The sequence below is a fragment of the Mustelus asterias genome, unplaced genomic scaffold (genome assembly GCF_964213995.1).
Source record: "Mustelus asterias unplaced genomic scaffold, sMusAst1.hap1.1 HAP1_SCAFFOLD_361, whole genome shotgun sequence".
Classification (NCBI taxonomy): domain Eukaryota; kingdom Metazoa; phylum Chordata; class Chondrichthyes; order Carcharhiniformes; family Triakidae; genus Mustelus; species Mustelus asterias.
The window spans coordinates 163,608-179,766 of record NW_027590320.1 but is presented as its reverse complement, the minus strand read 5'-3'; the positions used below and the strand labels follow the sequence as shown (position 1 = coordinate 179,766).

The 16,159-nt window shown below is 45.6% G+C and overlaps 2 protein-coding genes across 4 annotated transcripts in view; both read left to right on the top strand.

Moving 5' to 3' along the window:
* The window catches only part of rcc1l (RCC1 like), a 68,967-nt gene extending 57,934 nt beyond the window's left edge, over positions 1 to 11,033 (top strand). For 2 of the 3 annotated variants that reach the window (XM_078204528.1, XM_078204527.1), the window contains 2 exons: positions 3,360 to 3,445; positions 6,724 to 7,488. In XM_078204528.1, coding sequence (XP_078060654.1) covers positions 3,360 to 3,445; positions 6,724 to 6,801 — 164 coding nt within the window. In that variant the 3' untranslated portion in view covers positions 6,802 to 7,488. Of the gene's footprint in view, positions 1 to 3,359; positions 3,446 to 6,723; positions 7,489 to 10,373 lie in introns of those variants that run through there. The other variant, XR_013496269.1, reaches the window with a different exon arrangement.
* nupr1b (nuclear protein 1b) lies at positions 8,822 to 10,359 on the top strand. Its single transcript, XM_078204529.1, has one exon. It carries the CDS (start codon positions 9,517 to 9,519, stop codon positions 9,736 to 9,738), a length of 222 nt encoding a protein of 73 aa, XP_078060655.1. The 5' UTR covers positions 8,822 to 9,516; the 3' UTR covers positions 9,739 to 10,359.
* Positions 11,034 to 16,159: the final 5,126 nt, after the last annotated feature.

Genomic DNA, 16,159 nt, shown 5'->3' with positions numbered 1-16,159 from the left:
ATTCCAGATGTGGTTTCACCAAGGCTCTGTACAGCTGCAGTAAAATTTCCCTGCTGTAATATTTAATTCTCCTTGCAACATGAGCATTCCATTTGTCTTTCCAACCAGTTGCACCTGCATAATAACTAACTTTTTGTGATTCATATACAAGGACATCCAGATCTCTTTGTACCATCAAGTTCTGCAATCTCTCTCCATTTAAATAGTATACTTTTCTAATTCACATTTTTCCACATTATACTCCATCTGCCAGATTTTTACACACTCACTTAACCTATCAGTATCCCTTTGCAGAGTCTCTACCTCCTTTTGACAAATTACTTTCCTACCTATCTTGGTGTCATTGGCAAATTTAGCTACCATTCACTCGATCCCTTCCTTCATGGCTTGAATGTGGACTGTAATAGTTGAGGCCCCAGCACTGATCCATGTGGTACTCCACTAGTTACAGCTCACTAAATTAAAAATACCCATTGTTCCTCATTTTCTACTTCCTGTTAGCTAACCATTCCTTTATCCAAGCTAATGTTGTCCCCTGCACCATGAACTCTTATTTTGTGATGTAACCTTCTGATGGACATCTTATCAAATACCTTTTGGAAATCCAAGTACGCTTGGAATTTGTTGTCTAATTTACTTATGAACAGGAGTAGATCCTGTGGCCCCCTCAGTCTGCTCCACCATTCAATAATAGCATCAAGGTTGCCTTTCAGCCTCAACTCCACTTTCACATATCCTTCAATTCCCTCAGATCAATAATCCACCAACCCCTGCCTTGAAGATTATCAATGATGGAGTTTCCACAGCTCTGTCAGATAGAGAATTCCGAGGATTCCCAGCTCTCTGAATTATGGCACTTTGATAACTGTGAGGCTTGCAATTTCTATCGCAAAGTCCATGGAGTTAGAACCAGGCATAGATTTCCGTCTCTCTCGTTAATACTCCAACAAAGAACAAAGAACAATACAACACAGGAACAGGCCCTTCGGCCCTCCAAGCCCGCGCCGCTCCCCGGTCCAGGATTGAATCCAGGATCCCCGCCCAATTTTCCAGCCTATCTACATACCAATATCCTATCCACCGAGCTGTCCCTCACAGCTACGATGCTTTGTTCATTACAACCTATTAACTCACCCCCACCCCCCCATTCCAGACCATGTGATCTCCAGGGAGAGGCGAAAACCCAGAGTGAAAAACCCCAGGGCCAATATGGGGAAAAAAAAAATCTGGGAAATTCCTCTCCGACCCCCTGAGGCGATCGAAACGAGTCCAGGAGATCACAATGGCCCTGATCGGAAAATGCTTCCCAACCCTAGTCATTTCCACTTCCACGAACACCATATGAATTCCCTGCCCCCGAGACAGGTTCCCTGTTTAGGTTTTAATGATTATCCGAAAGCTTTGCGATACTCCCTCCTTATTTCAATTTGTGTTAAAATTGCCAAACTGTACGAGTGAGGTTTGAATTTACTGTAACAATGAGGAAAGGTAATCACTTTGACCTTTTCACTATGCCCTCTCCCCTCCAGGCCACTTCAACCTCATTGTATTTGCACTGAGCGAGAAGAACAGGAGTGTTAATGTTGGGACCACTCAACTTTTTCACAACACTATTTCAATTTACACCTCTCAGTTTATTGCGCAGGCTGTGTCATTCTCCCTCTCTTGTGTTTTTATTACCATTTCTCACATTTCAGGTGTCGGAGCCTGGTTTTTGACAAGCTGAGTGGGGTTGTTCTGGGATGTATTCCAACCTGCTACATTACACTAATGTGCTTACTGAATGGGCCAACAGTGTGGCAGCAGCTTCACTGAGAATGCAAAACCAGTGCCAATATATATGCGTGGGAAAATTCCCTCCACAGCACTGTCAGGGTCAGCATTGAGGGAGCGCCACGCTGTCAGAGGGGCAGCATTGAGGGAGTGCCGCACTGTCAGAGGGTCAGCATTGAGGGAGTGCCGCACTGTCAGAGGGGCAGCATTGAGGGAGTGCCGCACTGTCAGAGGATCAGCATTGAGGGAGTGCCGCACTGTCAGAGGATCAGCATTGAGGGAGCGCCACGCTGTCAGAGGGGCAGCATTGAGGGAGCGCCGCACTGTCAGAGGGTCAGTACTGAGGGAGTGCTGCACTGTCAGAGGGTCAGTACTGAGGGAGTGCCACCCTGTCAGAGGGACAGTGCTCAGCAGATTAACTTTTAGAAGTTCAGTACTGTAAGAGTGCGACACAGTTGGTGAGTACTGAGGAAGTGCTTGCATTACTGAGTCAGTACAAAGGGAATGCTGCACTGTTGAAAGTTGTGTGTTTGGAGTGAGATTTCTTGCTGCAGCAACACCAGCCAGACACCTGATCACTGTTAGTGGGATGCTGCTCGGTGACACTTGACTTCCTTGTTTATCAATAATAATGATAGCGTGTATTGGCTGTAAAGGGCTTGGAAGCATGCTGAGAAAAATGAAAGACATTCAGTGCAAGTTCCATCTCTCTATATCTCAATTGATACCAGAAAGTGCTGATGTGAACCCCATCTTCCCCGCACTCTAGCCCCACCCGCCCGCTGAGCTCAGACTTTGTGATATAAAATTTGACCAGATCTAGAATCTTAGAATCCCTACAGCACAGAAAGAGGCCATTCGGCCCATCGAGTCTGCACTGACCACAATCCCACCCAGGCCCTACCCCCATATCCCTACATATTTACCCACTAATCCCTCTAGCCTACGTATCCTAGGACACTAAGGGCAATTTTAGCTTGGCCAATCAACCTAACCCGCACATCTTTGGACTGTGGGAGGAAACCGGAGCACCCGGAGGAAACCCACGCAGACACAGGGAGAATGTGCAAACTCCACACAGACAGTGACCCAAGCCGGGAATCGAACCCAGGTCCCTGGAGCTGTGAAGCAGCAGTGCTAACCACTGTGCTACCGTGCCGCCCTTCAAATGACCTTGATCCAAATGTTTCCCATTCTGTGACTCTGCTTCAGCTGGAGGCTGCACTTTGCTGTTCAATACTGATAGAAAACAGTGCAGGGCATTGGCAAGTATACGACCACCTGGAAGCTCCCCTCCAAACCACTCACCATCCTGACTTGGAAATATATCGCCGTTCTTTCACTGTCACTGGGTCAAAATCCTGGAATTCCCTCCCTATCAGCACTGTGGATGTACCTACACCATATGGACTGCAGCGATTCAAGAAGCACCTCTCCACCACCACCTCACGGGACAATTAGGAATGGGCAATAAATGCTGGCTTAACTAGTGACACCCATTTCTCCTGAAATAATAAAGGGAACAAAAACTTGAGTTTTTTTATTATTTGCTTCACACGCCAATCAATAATATCTTTATGTTCCAGATCGTGGCGAGCTCTTTGTCTGGGGAAAGAATCTCCGCGGTTGTCTTGGCATTGGCAGCTTGGAGGATCAGTACTTTCCCTGGCGGGTAGGTCCTTCACTCAGTTCATATTCAGCATCACAGTTCCATGGAATCAAAATGAGCAGAAAAGCTGGATTGAAGTGGAATAGCTGGGGGTAGTTCTTCAGCACTGTATTGTCTTAAATTTTCATCCCAATTTCAGCTCTTCAGTCAGTTCCCTTGCACACATTTTAATGGCGGGGTGGGGTGTGGCAAACAAAACTTTGACTTAATTATTCTTTGAAGACAGCCAGAGGCTGACCATATAATAGAATAGAAACCCTACAGCACTGAAAGAGGCCATTTGGCCCATCGAGTCTGTACCAACCACAATCCCACCCAGGCCCCTACATATTTACCCATTAATCCCTCTAACCTACGCATCTCAGGACACTAAGGGGCAATTTTAGCACAGCCAATCAACCTAACCCGCACATCTTTGGACTGTGGGAGGAAACCGGAGCACCCGGAGGAAACCCACGCAGACACGAGGAGAATGTGCAAACTCCACACAGACAGTGACCCAAGCCGGGAATCGAACCCAGGTCCCTGGCGCTGTGAAGCAGCAGTGCTAACCACTGTGCTACCGTGCCGACCAGATGTTATTCACTGACTCCTGTGTGTGTGGACAGGATATGGTTCTGTTCAGTTTTGTGTCTGGGTTACTACCCTGTTATGGAAGCAAAGAACTCCCGTAAAGATACGGCTACTTGAGTCCCGTGTTTATTTCATATTGATTTTGTGATCTAAAGTTACCTCAGACCGCAATCGAGCATTCCTCTAGTTTATCTGATTGTGTATCTGATCTGTGTTGAAGCCCTCTATCATTTGTCATCATGTTTTGTTATTTATGATGTGGATTACAATGGAGTTTGTTGCTGAGGGTCTTGGAGCGATAGAATATGATAGAATGTTTGAGAATGAGAAAGTTCAATCTGAAGCCAGGGTGTTAAAGTTGAATAAAGAAAGTTGTGCAGTCATGAGGGACAAATTGGTTGCGGTGGATTGGGAAAGTACATTCAAAGGTATGACTGTGCTCTTCAAAGAACTATTGCATATCATACAGCACCTATACATTCCTTCAGAGTGCAAAAACCCAAAAGAGGCAAGTCAACTTGGCAAAGGAAGTTACGGGTTGTATAAGATCAAAAGAAAAGGCTTACAAAGCTGCCAGAAATAGCAGTGAAGCTGAGGATTGCGACGTTTCTAGAATGCAGTAAAGAAACAGATGGACTTTAGTAAGGCACTTGACAAGGTCCCACATAACAGACTGGTACAAAAACTAAAATCACATGCAATTCGCGGTGGGCTGGCTGGATGGACACAGAACTGGTTTGGTTATAGAAGACAGAGAGTAGTGTTTTTCAGAATGGAGATCTGTAGCTAGTGGTGTTCCGCAGGGATCAGTGCTGGGACCTCTTGTTCTTTGTAGTATATATAAATGATCTGGGTGTCTGATTAGTAAATTTGCGGATGATACAAAGATTGGCAGAGTTGGGGATTGTCAGATGAAACAACAGGATATAGATAGATTGAAGACTTGGGCACAGAAATGGCAGATGGAGTTTAATCCGGACAAATGCGAGGTGATGCATTTTGGAGGATCAAATTTAGGTGTGAATTATACTGTAAATGGCAGAACCCATAGGAACATTAACATACAGAGAGATCTGAGCGTGGAGGTCCACAGTTCCCTAAAAGTGGCAACACAGGTGGCCAAGGTGATTAAGAAGGCATATGGCATCCTTGCCTTCATTGGCCGGGGCACTGAGTACAAGAGTTGGGAAATCATGTTGCAGCTATATAAAACCTTGGCTAGGCTGCAGTTGGAGTATTGCGTGCAGTTCTGGTCACCACACTATCAGAAGGCCGTGGAAGCTTTGGAGAGAGAGCAAAGAAGGTTCACCAGGATGTTGCCTGGTCTTGAGGGTGTTGGCTATGAGGAGAGTTGAATAAACGAGGATTGTTTTCACTGGAAAGACAGAGGCTGAGGAGAGACCTGATAGACGTCTGAAAAATTATGAGAGGCATAAACAGGGTGGATAGTCAGAGGCTTTTTCCCAGGGTGGAAGTGCCAATTAGAAGGGGGTACAGGTTCACGGTGAGAGGAGGAAAGTTTAAGGGAGATGTGTGGGGGAAATTTTTCACAGAGTGGTGGGTGCTTGGAATGTGCTGCCAGAGGAGGTAGTGAAAGCAGGTACATTAAAGTTTAAAGTTTATTTATTAGTGTCACAAGTAGGCTTACATTAACATTGCAATGAAGTTACGATGTAAATCCCCTAGTTGCCACACTCCCGCTCCTGTTCGGGTACACTGAGGGAGAATTTAGCACGGCCACTGCACTTCACCACGTCTTACGGACTGTGTGAAGAAACCGGAGCACCTGGAGGAGACCCATGCAGACACGGGGGAGAATATGCAGACTCCACACAGTGACCCAAGCCAGGAATCAAACTCGGGTCCCTGGGGCTGTGAGGCAGCAGTGCTAACCGCTGTGCCATCATGCAACATTTAAGAGGCATCTGAATGGGTACATGAATAGGGAGGGAATAGAGGGATATGGACCGAGTAAGGGCAGAAGATTTTTTTAAAGCTTTTTTAAGGGCATCATGATCGGCACAGGCTTGGACGGCCAATGGGCCTATTCCTGTGCTGTGCTCTTCTTTGTTCCTGATAGGTATGCAAAACGGAAGCATTTGGCTCTGACAAATGTGGGTCCATTACAGGCAGTCAGGAGAATTCAGAATGGGGAATTGAGAAATAGCAGAGAAGCTAAAAATGATTAACATTCAGTCCAAAGATGTGCGGGTTAGGTTGATTGGCCGTGCTAAAATTGCCCCTTAGTGTCCTGAGATGCGTAGGTTAGAGGGATTAGTGGGTAAATATGTAGGGATATGGGGGTAGGGTCTGGGTGGGATTGTGGTCGGTGAAGCCTCGATGGACCAGGTGGCCTCTTTCTGCACTGTAGGGATTCTATGAGGAGAAATCAGAAGGTGTAGAATCTTTGGAATTCTCTACTGCGGGGCTGAGGAAGCTCAGTCACTGAGTTTGTTTAAAGCAGAGATTGATAGATTTCTAAATAACAATAATGTAAAGGATTAAGGCAATGAAGTGTCCGGTCAACCATGATCATACTAAATGGCAGAGCAGGGCTTGACGGGCTGAATGGCCTCCTCCTGTTCCTATGTTCCTAGTCCTGGTATTATTCTAGTAAATCTGCTGGACTCCCTCAAAGGCCAGTTTATTTTTCCTCAGGTGTTGTGTCCAGACAGGAGGTGACTGACTGTATGTTGCTGTTTGTTTAGGTGGCAGTAGCAGGCGATGTTATGGACGTGGCTTGTGGCGTGGACCACATGGTGGCTCTTACAAGATCATTCATCTGAGCTGACACTTGAGAAGTAGGCTGAACGATTAGAATCTGCTCCGATTGTGGATAACAGCTGCTAACAGTTCCAGGTTGTCCTTCAGCAACCATAGAATGTACGTGCAGAAAATTTATCTTTTTGTATCACAGTGTGGCTCGACTGACTATTCCAGTGAAACCTCCATATTGATCAAGTGGCCACTGAATGGAGCAGGTTTTTATTGTTAACTGATCTTTGAAACAAGCTTTTCTTTTAAATGTGTTCTACTTTCCTTCCACTCACTGACTTATAAATACATGGGTGTATGGGGGATAGGGCCTGGGTGGGATTGTTGTCGGTGCAGACTCGATGGGCCGAATGGCCTCCTTCTGCACTGTAGGGATTCTATTTCCTTATCTCTCACTCTCTATCTTAACTCTTTACAGCTCTCCCATTTTCTCATTGTCTGTGACTAACGTGTGATCTTTAACGTAAAGGTTTTCACAGTTCCAGAAATGTTATTTCACTTGATCTCAATCTGGGATAGTCTCCTAGCCAATCATACTGAGCAAATGGTGTCATTTTATTTTGGGAAAGGAATATGCTCAAGGTCTTTTCTCATTTATCTCTGTTTGACATTGTTTTAACATTCACCAATCTCCTATCACCTGTCAGAACATTTGCTCATTTTCCCATTCTGCCTTTTATAAAAATGTTTGCAACATTTTCCAATGTGTTATCAATAATCCCATGAACTCTCCCACCCCCCCGGTGTGTTATTGTATCTCGGCTACCCCATGTTGTGTGATGTCACAATGCTGGTGCTGTTGGGGAACAGTGAACAATAATACAGGAGTAAGCAACATAAACATTCGCTGGCATTCAATCTTCTGTAGCGAGACTGGAATCCTAAACTCGCGTGTGAAGGAGGAAATTCAGGCTTTGCCAAATTCCGGATTTGAGTGTGGAGAAGGAACTCCCGGATTTGTGAGTAGAAGTGGAAATTCTGTAAAATTCCAGATTCACGTGTGAAAAGAAATGAGTAAGAAAAGATCATTTAGTCTCTGGAACCCATTGCATGGACCATATTGAACCTGATCAACTCCAGAATACCATTCCATCCACAGTAATGGTGCCACCGTGATCACTCTATCACTGATTAGACACAAGAGATTGAATCACAATTTCACTGACATATTTCTGCAAAGACTTTCCCTGGGCACCTGGTTTGAGAGGGAGACATCGAGAGAAGCTCTCGACAGTTGTCAGTGGATATTACACTGTCAGACTCCGAGACAATCGTGTGGATACAAAGCTTGGAAGTGAATTGTAGAAGAGGAATAGAGTGGTGTCTGCACACTGACTTTCCTTCCTGTAGATTACAGCAGCTTTGATACGATGAACGTCAGGTACCTTCCAAAACAACAGCAACATTGAATATTGTCTGTGGGGAGCTCTGCTGTATCATGGTGCAAATCCCATAAGCTTTTATTTCTGGTTTCTGCTTCCACTATCAGAGTGGCCACTATCAGAGAGCCATGGGAAAAATAGCATGATTCTCGTGCTAACATATATGAAAATCTGATAATGTATGTGGTAAATTTGATTTAAATTTCTGACAATCCCTGGACAAGTCTTTGGAACTGTAGAGGGGAAAGAGGGGGCAGAGGCTGGTATGTAAAGCTGTGTGGGAAAGGCAGTACTGTCAGCCCACCTGAATGCTGTCACTCGGATGTGCTTGGGGATAAATACAGCTCTCAAGCTGGTTGCCAGGGAGAGGGATGGAGTTGGTAGCTTAGGGAACAGAGTTTGTGGCAGGACTGAAGGTCTTATATTTAAACGGGAAAAAAAAGTTCTGTTCATCATCTGTAAAGAACTTTTGTTCATCCTGAGGATGTGAAAGTCACTGAATAAATGTTCCTTTTTCTTACTTGTTGTTAGTCTGACTGACCAGCTCAAGCCTATCTCAGCCCTCATTCATTTACAGCTCACTCACTCATTTATCACTGACAGCTTTACAAACAGCGCAGATTCTTCTGCTCTATCCATCAAAAACACTGAGCAGACCCTCAGTGTTAACTAGTCAAACCAGCTAAGCCCTCAGCATTAACTAGCTAAACCCGTTGCTAGTTTTAATAGGTTTAAAGCAAAAGAGATGTTTGGTTTATTGAAAAATCTTCCAGATAGTTTCCACATTGTGCTGATAAACCAAGTTTCTCATTCATAACATCGATACAAACCATCATTCAAATAAAGATCAACCCATAATATAATGAAACATTGTCTGATTTCAGGAAGAATTTGGATATAGCTCTTGGGGCTAAAGGGATCGAGGGAATATGAAGCGAGTTGGGGAGAGTATTGAGTAGGAGAGACAGATAACCTGTGCTGAAGGGGTTAGAGGGACTGGACACTCACTAATGAAAGAGTGGACAGTGTCCACAAAGTCAGCAATGGGTTTTGTTTATCCACTGACTTAATTCCCAGCCTGGACCTCAATCTATAACCCAGTGATTTAATAGTTAACTACAGACTGCAACTCCGAGACAACAATCTGTTGTTCTGACAATTTAAACACCAGACCTCTTAAAAGCCACTTTGAAAACAAACCTGTCCAAGGCTGCCCTGACATCACAGTGAAGCTATGAAGGCACACAGAGCAAGCAAGCACAGCCCAGCACAGTCCAATACAGCACACAACATCCCAGCTTTGCTCCAACCCCCCCCCCCCTCTACATCAATACCCCAGGCACAATGTCCTGCAATAGCCTGGAGACATTTGAAGAGGCTCATTATGATGAGTACGAGTATTACAATCTGGCTGATTACACAGCTCACAATGGAGGGAAGGGAAGGAGCAAAAAGGAGAGGGTTTGTAATACAAACCGCCGCTGCACTGCTGGGCACGAGAGGAAGATCACCGAGAAACTCTACAAGAGCCAGCTCAAAAGGAAGAGAGTTCGCAGCCGATCCTAGGTGAGTAATTTCCCCCACCCAACACATAGAAACTAGAAACAGGAGTAGGCCATTCGGCTCCGCCATTCATCTTGTTCATGGCTGATAATCAATTTCAATTCCCCACTTCCTCCAATATCCCTGATCCCTTTAGCCCCAAGAGCTATATCTAATTTCTTCTTGAAATTAGACATTTTAACCTCAACTACTATCTGTGGTAGTGAATTCCACACCGTCAGGATGAAGAAATTTCCCTTCATCTGTTTTAAAAGGTTTTATCCTCAAACTATGACCCCTAGTTTTGGACTCCCCCACCATTGCGAACATTCTTTCTGAATCTACCCTGTCTAACCCTGTTAGAATTTTATAACTTTCAATGAGATCCCTCCCCACACGCTGTGATCCCCCTCTTCCTCCCCCTCCCCACACGCTGCAATCCGCTCCCTCCATCCACCCCTATGCTGTGATCCCCCTTCCCACACAGTGATCCCCGCTCCCTGGTCTACACGGGACTCCTGTCCAATCCCACGCCACACATTAAACACATGCTCACATGGTAAATACAGGTGAGCAATACCGTTCTCAATGTTCATTTCATCCAAGCTATTTCAGCCGATGGCCATATCCAATTTTGTTTTTGCTGTTTGCCTTCACAGATATTCAGCGAGGGACCATGCTTGTGAAAGCTGTTTCCAGAGTTTGCTGTTTTCTCATGTGACCTCGCTTCATAACATCTGCCTTGCCGGATAATGATCATAGAAGCAGCGTTGGATAATGTTTTGGGGATGAGTCATAACCTTTGCCAAAGCTCCCTTTGCGGGAAATCTGAGATGAGGAATTAAAGCACAATTGAGTTAGTGTTAGGATTGAAACTCTTCATTATCCAAAGCACTCTAATCAGTCGGCAGCAGCTTGAATCTGTACAATATCCCTGGGTGCTGCTTCATCTGTTGATTGGGATTATTAGTATTCTCCTGTATTCAACTAACTAATCAATGAAATTGAGTTACAAGCCCTGCCTGTTTTCTTTATTCTTTGACTCTCTGGAGATTTTCCACGTGTGGATTACAGCAAGAGGTCTCTGATATCAACATACGGGTGCTGGGAACAGTGAGACATCATTCCCACTTGGACAACCCTGTCATATTAACAAGAGCATCAGTGGTTTATTCATGAACATATGAACTAGGACCGGAGTAGGCCATTCAGCCCCTCGAGCCTGCTCTGCTATTCAATAAAACGATGGCTGAGCTCAGGTAACCTCAAATCCAGCCAACCCAAATAGCCCATCACCCCCTCACTTACCAAGAATCTATCCACCTCTGCCTTAAACATATTCAAAGAATCGGCTTCCAGTGCATTTTCAGGAAGAGTTCCAGAGACACTCAACCCTCAGAGAAAAAAAATTCACCTCATCTCCATTTTAACTGGGTAACCCCTTATTTTTAAACAGTGACCCCAAATGCTAGCTTCTCCCACAGGAGGAAACATCCACTCCACACCCACCCTGTCAATACCAATCAAGTCACCTGTTACTCTTCTGAACTCCAGTGACTCCTTTAGTGTCAGGGGGACTAGCTAGGGTAAATGCATGAGGTTATGGGGATAGGGCCTAGGTGGGATTGTGGTCGGTGCAGACTCGATGGGCTGAATGGCCTCCTGCATTGTAGGATTCTGTGATTCTACAAATACAAGCCTAGCTTGTCCAACATTTCCTTATTGACCCACCCATTCCAGGTATTAGTCTGGTAAACCTTTACTGAATTGCTTCCAACTCATTTGCATCCTTCCTAAATAAGGTGAACAATATTGTACACAATAGTCCAGAAGCTTTCACCAGTGCTCTGTACAACTGAAGCATAAAATCCTCATTTTACACTCAATTCCCATCACAATAAATAACATTCCATTACCTATCCTAATTACTTGCTGTACCTGTATGTGATTCATACACTAGGACACCTAGATCCCTCTGCATCTCAGAGTTCTGCTCTCTCGCCATTTAGATAATATAATTTTTTTCCTCTTCCTGCCAAAATGGACAATTCCACGTTTGCCCACATTATTGTTTATTAGCTGCTTCTTCTCCACCCACTTATCCTATCTGTATCCCTTTCGTCCTCTTCACAAATTACTTTCCTACCCACTTTTGTATCATCAGCAAATTTGGTAACCATCCCATCAATCCCTTCACCTAAGTCATTGATATAAATTGTAAATGGTTGAGCTCCTGGCACTGATCCACTCCGTTACATCCTGCCAACCTGAAAAATGCCCATTTATGCCAAATCTCTGCTTCCTGTTATTTCATCAATCTTCTATCCATGGCCATATGTTGCCCCCTACACCATGAGCTTTTTTCCTCAATAACCTTTGAGATTTAGAACATAGAACAGTACAGCACAGAACAGGCCCTTCGGCCCACGATGTTGTGCCGAGCTTTGTCTGAAACCCAGATCAAGCTATTTCCTCCCTATCATCCCAAAGTATTCCATGTGCCTATCCAATAGCTTCTTAAATGTTCCTACAGTTTCTGACTCCACTATCCCTGCAGGCAGTCTATTCCACACCCCAACCACTCTGAGTAAAAAACCTACCTCGGACATCCTTCCTATATCTCCCACCATGAACCCTATAGTTATGCCCCCTAGTTACCACTCCATTCACCCGAGGAAATAGTCTTTGAACGTTCACTCTATCTATCCCCCTCATCATCTTATAAACCTCTATCAAGTCTCCTCTCAACCTCCTCCGCTCCAAAGAGAAAAGCCCAAGCTCCCTCAACCTTTCCTCATAAGACCTACCCTCCAAACCAGGCAGCGTCCTGGTAAATCTACTCTGCACTCTTTCCAGTGTCTCCACATCCTTCTTATAATGAGGTGACCAGAACTGCACACAATAGTCCAAATGTGGTCTCACCAAGGTCCTGTACAGTTGCAGCATAACCCCACGGCTCTTAAACTCAAACCCCCTGTTAATGAACGCCAAAACACTATAGGCCTTCTTCACGGCTCTATCCACTTGAGTGGCAACCTTCAGAGATTTATGGACATGAACCCCAAGATCTCTCTGTTCCTCCACAGTCTTCAGAACCCTACCGTTGACCCTGTAATCCACATTTAAATTTGTCCTACCAAAATGAATCACCTCGCATTTGTCAGGGTTAAATTCCATTTGCCATTTTTCAGCCCAGCTCTGCATCCTATCTATATCTCTTTGCAACCTACAACAACCCTCCACCTCATCTACTACTCCACCAATCTTGGTGTCATCAGCAAATTTACTGATCCACCCTTCAGCCCCCTCCTCCAAGTCATTTATAAAAATGACAAATAGCAGAGGACCAAGCACTGATCCCTGTGGCACTCCGCTGGTAACCGGTTTCCAGTCCGAAAATTTTCCATCCACCACCACCCTCTGTCTTCTGTTAGATAGCCAGTTACCTATCCAATCGGCCAAAGTTCCCTTTATCCCACACATCCTTACTTTCTTCATAAGCCGACCATGGGGGACTTTATCAAGCGCCTTACTAAAATCCATGTATATGACATCAACTGCACTACCTTCATCTACATACTTAGTTACCTCTTCAAAAAATTCTATCAAATTTGTGAGGCAAGACTTGCCCTTCACAAATCCGTGCTGACTATCCCGGATTAAGCTGCATCTTTCTAAATGGTCGTAAATCCTATCCCTGAGTCCTCTGGCACCACCCCTGTGGACAGTGAGGACGCAAAGATTAATGCCAAAGGCTCTGCTATCTCATCCCTTGCCTCCCAAAGACTCCTAGGATATATTTTTCATCAGGCCCAGGGGACTTATCAACTTTCAGTTTCTTCAAAATTGCTAGTACATCTTCCCTCCGAACATCTACTTCCTCCAGCCTATCAGCCTGACACCCTCTCTTCCTCAAAAACATGGCCCCTCTCCTTGGTGAACACTGAAGAAAAGTATTCATTCATCACCTCTCCTATCTCTTCTGACTCCATGCACAAATTCCCACTGCCGTCCTTGACCGGCCCCAACCTCACCCTGGTCATTCTTTTATTCCTCACATAAGAGTAAAAAGCCTTGGGGTTTTCCTTGATCCGACCCGCCAAGGACTTCTCATGCCCCCTCCTAGCTCTCCTAAGCCCCTTTTGCAGCTCATTTCTTGCTAACTTGTAACCCTCCATCGTGCCAACTGAACCTTATTTTCTCAACCTTACATATGCTTCCTTCTTCCTCTTGACAAGACATTCCACCTCTTTTGTGAACCATGGTTCCCTCACTCGGCCATTTCCTCTCTGCCTGGCAGGGACATACCTATCAAGGACACACAGTATTTGTTCCTTGAAAAAGTTCCACTTTTCATTAGTGCCTTTCCCTGACAATTTTTGTTCCCATCCTATGCTTCCTAATTCCCGCCTGATTGCATCATAATTACCTCTCCCCCAATTGTAAACTATGCCCTGCCGCATGGCCCTCTCCCTCTCCATTGCAATAACAAAAGACACCGAATTGTGGTCACTATCTCCAAAGTGCTCTCCCACAACCAAATCCAACACTTGGCCCAGTGCATTTCCCATTACCAAATCCAATGTGGCCCCACCTCTTGTCGGCTTATCCACATATTGTGTCAGGAACCCCTCCTGCACACACTGCACAAAAACTGCCCCATCCGAACTATTCGACCTATAAAGGCTCCAATCAATATTTGGAAAGTTAAAGTCCCCCATGACAACTACCCTGTGACCTCCACACCTATCCATAATCTGCTTAGCAATTTCTTGCTCCACATCTCTATTACTATTTGGGGGCCTATAGTAAACTCCTAACAATGTGACCGCTCCTTTCCTATTCCTAACCTCAGCCCATATTACCTCTGTAGGCAGATCCCCTTCGAAATGCCTTTCTGCAGCCGTTACACTCTCCTTGATTAACATTGCCACTCCTCCACCTCTTTTACCAGCTACCCTACACTTACTGAAACATCTATACCCCGGAACTTCCAACAACCATCCCTGTCCTTGTTCTAACCATGTCTCCGTAATGGCCACAACATCGTAGTCCCAAGTGCCAATCCACGCCCCAAGTTCACCTACCGTTTTTCGGATGCTCCTTGCATTGAAGTAGACACACTTCAACCCACCTTCTTGTCTGCTGGTACCCACCTTTGACCATGATACCCTTCCCAGTACCTCACTACACTCACTGACCTCCGGACTACAACTCCTTTTCCCATCCCCCTGGCAAATTAGTTTAAACCCCCCCGAAGAGCTGTAGCAAATTTCCCTCCCAGGATATTGGTGCCCCTCTGGTTCAGGTGCACCCCGTCCTGTTGGTACAGGTCCCACCTTCCCCAGAAAGTGTTCCAATTATCCACATAGCTGAAACTCTCCCTCCTACACCATCCCTGCATCCATGTGTTTAACTGCACTCTCTCCCGGTTCCTCAACTCGCTATCCCGTGGCACGGCAACATACCAGAGATGACAACCTGTTTTGTCCTGGCTCTCAGCTTCCACCCTAGCTCCCTGAATTCCTGTTTTAAATCCCCGTCCCCTCTCTTACCTATGTCTTTGGTGCCAACGTGCACCACGACTTGTGACTGTTCCCCCTCCCCCTTTAGAATCCTGAAGACACGGTCGGAGATGTCACGGACCCTGGCATCTGGGAGGCAACATACCATCCGTGAGTCACTCTTGTTGCCACCGAACCTCCTATCTATCCCTCTAACAAACGAGTCCCCAATAACTATAGCTCTACCGCTCTCCCCCTTTCCCTTCTAAGCCACAGGGACGGACTCAGCGCTGGCGATCTGGTCACTGCGGCTTACCACTGGTAGGTCGCCCCCCCTCACCTGTATCCAAAGTGGAATACTTGTTGCTAAGGGGAACGACCACAGGGGATCCCCGCACCGACTGCTTCCTCCCAGCCCCTCTCACTGTCACTCATCTATTTTCATTCCCTGGAGCAACTATATCCCTGACGCTTGTGTCTATGGCCCTCTCTGCCTCCCTGATGACCCTAAGCTCATCCAACTCCAGCTCCAGCTCCCTAACGCGGTCTTGGAGGAGCTGCAGATGGGTGCACCTTCCACAGGTGTAATCAGCAGGGACACTGACGGTGTCCCTCAGCTCAAACATTCTGCAGGAGGTACATTGCACTGCCTTCACTTCCATCCCCTCCATATAACTTACTGCTACAAAGAAAAAGAATTGCTCCATAGAATAGAAGAATAGAAATACAGTACAGAAAGAGGCCATTCGGCCCATCGAGTCTGCACCGACCACAATCCCACCCAGGCCCTACCCCCACATCCCTACATGTGCTCCAATGGAACACTGAACCCTTTTTCCCCTTCCTCAGAGTGCACTGGGAAAGAAGTTTAAAAAGCAGGAACACAGTGCGGTGACAGTTTAAAGAGATTTGATTTATTATTGATTTGATTTATTATTGTC